Below are 6,738 nucleotides of genomic sequence, written 5' to 3' on the forward strand. Positions count from 1 at the left end.
CTTCTCTGGATTCTACAGGTTCAAGCAGTATGAAGAAATTAAGACTTGGGCCTTTTACTGCTAATAGGGCCAATGTTGCTGTTGGAATGGATTGGGAAGCCAATCAACAACTTGTTTGTCCAGATTTGACTCTACATGATGAGGTTGCTACATCGGTTCAGCACCCGATGGTTTTATGAAGTGTGTTTCGTGGAATTGTAGGGGTCTAAATGACCCACACGCCCCTACACGATCCTATCTAGTGTGGCTTATTACCTCAAAAAAACCCATGTTTTTATTTTTATCGGAAACTAAAGTAGATGTTAATGTAGCTAGGCCTATTCTCGATTTATTTTGCCCCTCTACCTCTTTTGGAGTTGATGCTATAGGTACTAGGGGAGGTCTTATGGTCTTTGTTTGGTATAGTTCTACGGTGACTTGTATTTTCTCCTCTACAAATGTCATCCTTTGTAAAATCGTTGATCCCAATGATGAAATCAAGTATGTAGCCTTTGTTTATGGTGCCCCGTCTCTTGATGATAGGATTTTAGTTTGGCATGAACTTTCTTTCATTATTCAAAATTACCCCAAATGTCTTTTACTTGGTGATTTTAATCAACTAGAATTTCTAGAAGATAAGTTGGGGGAAAACACTACAATAAGAGGGGTGGATGATTTTATTGATTGGCGTTTCTATAATGAGGTTATTGATGTTCCTTTTTCGGGACCTAGATTTACTTGGTCAAATAATAGACTTTATGCCGATTTGATTATGGAAAGGTTGGATAGGGGTTATGTAACCCCGGAATGGTTCGAGGAATTTCCTAATGGACGCATTGTCCATGAACCTATTTTAGTCTCGGATCATGCTGCTATTCTCTATGACTCGGATCCAAATGTTATCCCTTCTACTCGTCCTTATCAACTTGAACTCTGGTGTTTGGGCTTTCCGGAAGTCAAACACATTATTAATACGGAATGGAAGTTGAATAATGTTCATGGTTCTTATCCTTTTTTCCTAGTTCGGAAGCTTCGGAAGGTGCGCACCTTACTTCAAAAATGGTGCCTTAACCATAAAAAATTATGGGGCATCAATTGGAGAAACATTTCTCATAAAATGGACGTCCTCGGCAAAAATGTGTCTTCCATCGATGATGCTCGCATTTATATTGATCGAGTGAAATCCTATGTTCCAAAATGCAAGTTGGAGTTTCAATGCTGGCGACAACGAGTCAAATGTGATTGGCTAAAAGAAGGAGAGGTTTCTTCTAAGCGCCTTTTTAATAAGGTGAAATCCCGAAGGGCTAAAAATGAGATTATCACTCTCCGTACGGAGCATAATTCTTCGGTGGAAGGTCAAACTCAAGTTTCGGCACTTATTGTGAATTCTTTAAAGGATGTTTTTGACCCTACTATTGATGATGCTCAAGCAGAACACATTGACTTGCTTCTACGACAACTACATTTCCACCTCTATCTCCCTCACAATGTGAAGCCTTATGTGTGCCTTTCACGGCCGATGAAATCCGAGCGGCGATTTTTGATTTAAAAGGCTCTAAATCTCCGGGCCCGAATGGCTATATCTCTGAATTTTTTCTTTCAAACTGGGACACGGTGGGATTTTCAGTCACTAAGAGTGTTCAACATTTTTTTGCTACGGGATTTCTTTTACAGGAATTAAACTCAATTCTTCTAGTTATGATACTGTAGACACCCATTTGTGTCTCCCCAAAACCAAACCCTGTGATGAATACCTGTCACGTCAAAACATAATCGAATGAGGTGAAAGTGGTTGAAAGTCAAGTGTTGCGGTTAGTTTTTATTAAATTCCTTCTTTCTGTTTTCGAAAACCATTTCTATTTTATGAAAACGTCCAATTCAGTTTATTTTGGTCCATGAAAAGGGTCCAATAATGGTGTAGTTGGATGGGGCTTGAAAAGACCTTTCCAACGATATATTATAAGCCCAATTCCGATGAATAATAAGGAAGTTATGGCCAAAATACTAAACTGGGCCCAAACCGGATTTTACCTACGACCCAATGATCATGAGGAGGGTCCAAAGGTTTAATCCTATTCCTAAACTAATTAGGATTGATTAGAATCTTCTATAAGTTTCTAAAATATCTTAATTATCCTTTTTTAAAAAAGATAAGATCATAGAATTTGATTTAAATATAAACTTTCCTTCTTTAAAACTTTCCTAATTCTATTCGGATTTAAAGATGTTCAAAGATAGTCAGATATTATTTTCGTGCCTCATATTTTTTATCCAAATTTTATATGGTTGGATAGATCTTGAAATTATCTTTCCAATGATATATTATAATATTAAATCCGAGCTATAACGAAAAAGATATTAAAGATATACGAAACTCTATCCAAACCTGACACCCTTTCACTATTTCGTCCATATCTTTTTATCTACAAAAGATTTTAATCTGATTCTAATTGCATTAGAAAGTAGACTTCAAGAGCTTTCCAACGACATATTATATGACTTATTTGGACTTCTAGATCAAAAGATATGATTAAAACAAAATCCGCAAAAAACTGTCTTGTCGCGAAACGACAGGCTTGTCGCCTCGCGACAGACTCTGTCGCCTGGCGACAAGATAAATTTGTGGCGACAAGGTCGGTTTGATTAGCGACAGAGTGGAGTTTTATTTTTTATCAAATTCTATGATTTTCCGGACTGTTTTCTTATAAATAGGGTCCGAACCTCTGTTTTTATTCATCATCTCTCATCAATTCTTCCTTAATTCTCTCTATTCTCCCTTTAAGCAATATATGCTTTCTTTCTCCCTCTCTTTCTAAACTACCTTTTTACAAACACAATTCCGCATTCACAAGATCTTGAATCTCTTAGCCAAGTTCGAAGTTGCCTTCGTCCTAGACGTGAAAGGTTGATAATTTCTGAGGGTTTGGTCCAAAACTAGTCAAAACTTTATTTAATTTGATTCCAATTTGATTATTTAATTATTCTTTATTTATTTTCATTGAAGTTTACTAACTTGTGTATTTTGTTATTAGAAAGAGGTACGAGGCTTCAAAGTAAGTAGATTAGCTTACTCCCTATTTCTTTCACAATGTAGATTGCATGCTTATTATTGATTAATTCCTAGTATCATGTTAGGATTACTTTATTCTTTCTAATATCATGTTAGTACCATGTTAGGGTTAAAGCTTCGATCTTTATTGTTTAGTGACATGCTAGGAGTGGTTATTAATCTTGTTAGTATCATGCCTAGGATCTTGCTATTATATTTAAGCTTTATTATGCCTTATCATGCTATTATCATCGTTATTATTATTTATTGTTTATTATTATGTTGCTTGATTATATTTTGTTATTGCTTGATCACGCCTTTTATGCAGGTTTAAAGGGGATTTGTACTTGAAATCACGCTTAATAAGATAATTAATAATTTGGTTTAGGCTAATGTGATTTTAACTCAAGTGATCGCCAATAATAGTATTATTTGTGCATTAATTTCAACCAACATAGATAAACAGGTTAGGATTAATATAATGTTTGTATGTTATTCGAAAAGCGCGCATGAATACGAGCAGAACAAAGTAGAGGCCTATTTTATAGGGCGGGTCCTTTCTTTTGTAGATTGGATTCGTACCCTCATCCCCGGACCCTATTTGGTTCAAGACCTTATGGAGTAGTTGACGGTCCTTTGGATTGTCTTTTGGGTACAAGTTCCTTAAAACTTGTTGGCGACTCTTTTTGCTCTTTGTCTTTCCCTTTGGAACGCCACCGTACTTTAGTGTATGATCACAGTGGGGTTCAAGTTTGGGGTTATCATAATGCTTGAAATATTCCCTACAGTTTTTGGCGACTCCACTGGGGAGGATTTCTATTTATATTCCTGAAATTTATTTAATTTTGGCAATTATTTAGAATGAGCGGATGAGACTCGAAAAATTCTAAGTATTTCATGTGCGTGATTTGATTAACATTATTGTCATATGCATTAAAAGGTCCTCATGGGAGCACCCCATGAGTCAATCCATAGGAATTTTACACGTAGGAAATTTGGGAAATATCTTTCATGACTAGAATCGAAAAGATAATACGAAATCTGGAAAATTCGAAGAACACAGAAACTTGCCAAGGCATGTAGGAACTAGCGTCTAGAAAACAGGGCTTGTCGCCCGTAAAAAGTTTCTGTCGCCTGGCGACAGTTTTGTCGCTTGGCGACAGGGACTTTTTTGCGGCGACAGTCCCTGTAGTCTGGCGCCAAGTTCTTCCAATACCGAGCCAGGGTTCTGTCTTCTTGCTTTGACCTTTTCTAGTGTTGTTGGCTCGATTTTGCTTAATTGATTGAGTCGTTTTCTCACTTTTCTGAAACCCATATGTGTTCTACATATGGATATAACCCTCTGGGGGTTCCTGCTTCGCCTGCCCAATGGAGTATTCCACTATTTTGTGCAAAGCTCAGATTTGGGGACGTGTAAGTTTTGTGAATCCATCCAACCATGGCGTCGAGTCCGATCTCCTATCGCACTCGCGGAATCTTGTCCATTCGCTCCAACCCTCCTGGCAGGCTTGTGTGCAATGCATGTGGATTCTTAACCATGGACCTTTTTGACTTAACCCATATCCTCGAACTTTAGAGAACTAGAGCCTTGGTTAGGTTGCAAACTCATCTTGTGACTATGTGAACTATGTGTACTTTTTGCTTGTATATATTATATGTGCGCTAACCGTTTGTTTGACTTGTGTTCAAGACTAAATAAGATAACCAATGACTAAAGGACTTTGTTTAATTAATTAATTAATTAATTTGAACTAATGAACAAGCCTAAAATCGAGTCATAGTTCCTTTTAGTCAACCCGGATTTTTTATTCCCGTATACTGCACATGCGTCAACTTGTTTTGGTCATAGCCGGAGTTCTAGGAAGAACCACGAGTCGTATAACCTATGGATCCGTAGCCCTGAGTTTTATCTTTAATTTGGCGTTGGTCTCGCCCCAATCAGAGTCACAGATTAAAAGTTATGACTAAAATACCACAGCCTGTCCAGCTTAATGCATATATGTGAAGTCTTAATTTAGTCTTTGCTTGAGTCTAGTCACATAGTCTAGCCACATGGTCATGACACAAGTCTTAACATGTCGCCTACACTCATTAGTCTTAGCACACACTTTGTACATGTCGCCATGACCATGTATTAGGTTCATGCATGAGTCGTTCTTCCGTCATTTGAGTTAGGGTCCATCTATTCCTAATTCTTCCATATTTCTCCATCTACATCATCTTCCCACTCTCCACATACTTTCTTCCTTATTTCTCCATCTACATCATCTTCCCACTCTCCACATACTTTCTCCACACATATCATTCCCTTCATTCTTTCATGATCTTTTCCCATCTGTGCATGTTAAATCGAGTTTGAGTCATATGATTGACAAGAAAAAAAGTAATGATGAGACAAAATACAAGGCAAGCTTCTCACTAAGATTTCATGCTTTCTTCTTCTTTTTTTTTTCAAACCTTTCCCCCATAAGTCTAGCATAGGCACCCTTTGTCTTCCTTAGATTTATTACATAGGTTTTTTTATTTTTGTTCCCCTTTAATAAAATGAGCGTTTCTTCCCTTGCATATGATCATTGCATTATTTAAAAAAAAACAAAAAAAAAAAAAAAACGCCGAATTAAGCACAAGGTATACCAATGATTTGAGGCACCCCTTGTAGCCATGTCATAACATCTTCACCCTTAAATATATAATCCTTTTTTTTTGATAAACCACTTTGAGCCTCGTCTAACGATAGACCTTTCATTTTTCAACCCACATCTACTTAACCTTGGGATGGGATGATGTGTAACTTATGCAATTTACAAATATGAAAGCTTGAGTGATCTCAAAAGAATAAAAATAAAATAAAAATAAATAAAAGTGTACAAAAGGGCAAGTGTTCCAATGTCTTGGATATAAAAATATCTTGGATAAGAACATGTCTCAAATTGCGTTTCTTATTGAGTGCTCGGTACCATGCCTGAGAAACATGAATGCCAAGTGAGTGATAGACCGCATGATCGGGATTGCCCACACTTATAAAAATAAAAAAAAATGCAAAAAAAAAAAAAAAGAGCAAAAAAAATAATAATAAACATAAAAGAAAAAGAGCTCAAAAATGAGAAAAACTCAAGCAAAAAAATATAAAGATTCAAAAGCAAGGTTGCACACCTTGGGGGGCTTATTTAGGGTCTTGAGCCTTTATCCCCTTCTTCTCTAACCTTTAGCCTAACCACGTTACTACCCTTAAAAGACCTTTTTGAGGTATACACACACTTGTGCGGGGTTCGGCTAGAGCTACGTTTGGCCTGATTCCTAACGGATACGTAGGCAACCTCATATTGAGGTGCGGCCATAATAAAAATGCATTCATTTTCACATTCACACACTCACACCATGATCATATCAAGGGATTTCCAATGCTCATCCCTATTTACTTAGAGCTAGACTTGGGGGCTTTATCCTTACATCACTAGCCTACCTAGCCTAAGAGTCATCATTATTTGACTCTTATCAAATAATATTTTTCCACACCATTAGACTTTGCAGCCTAACTTTAGTGTCACTTTCACACACATCACAGATACATGACCAAATAGACTTCCAATTAGGAACCTTTTGTCATGAAGTCTTAACATAACGTTGAAACAGCTTTGTCAAATCACTCATCACTCATCACTTATAATCATCATTGTATCAAAGTATGAAGTACTTAGCCTCCGCACCTA

The 6,738-nt window shown here is 36.9% G+C and overlaps 1 protein-coding gene across 1 annotated transcript; it reads left to right on the forward strand.

Annotated features, from left to right (window-relative positions):
• Positions 1 to 268: 268 nt before the first annotated feature.
• Positions 269 to 1,528, forward strand: LOC145619585 (uncharacterized). Its single transcript, XM_081674297.1, has one exon. It carries the CDS (start codon positions 269 to 271, stop codon positions 1,526 to 1,528), a length of 1,260 nt encoding a protein of 419 aa, XP_081530423.1.
• The last annotated feature ends 5,210 nt before the right edge of the window (positions 1,529 to 6,738 follow it).

This window comes from Chenopodium album, chromosome 27, assembly GCF_948465745.1.
Source record: "Chenopodium album chromosome 27, dcCheAlbu1.1, whole genome shotgun sequence".
NCBI lineage: Eukaryota > Viridiplantae > Streptophyta > Magnoliopsida > Caryophyllales > Amaranthaceae > Chenopodium > Chenopodium album.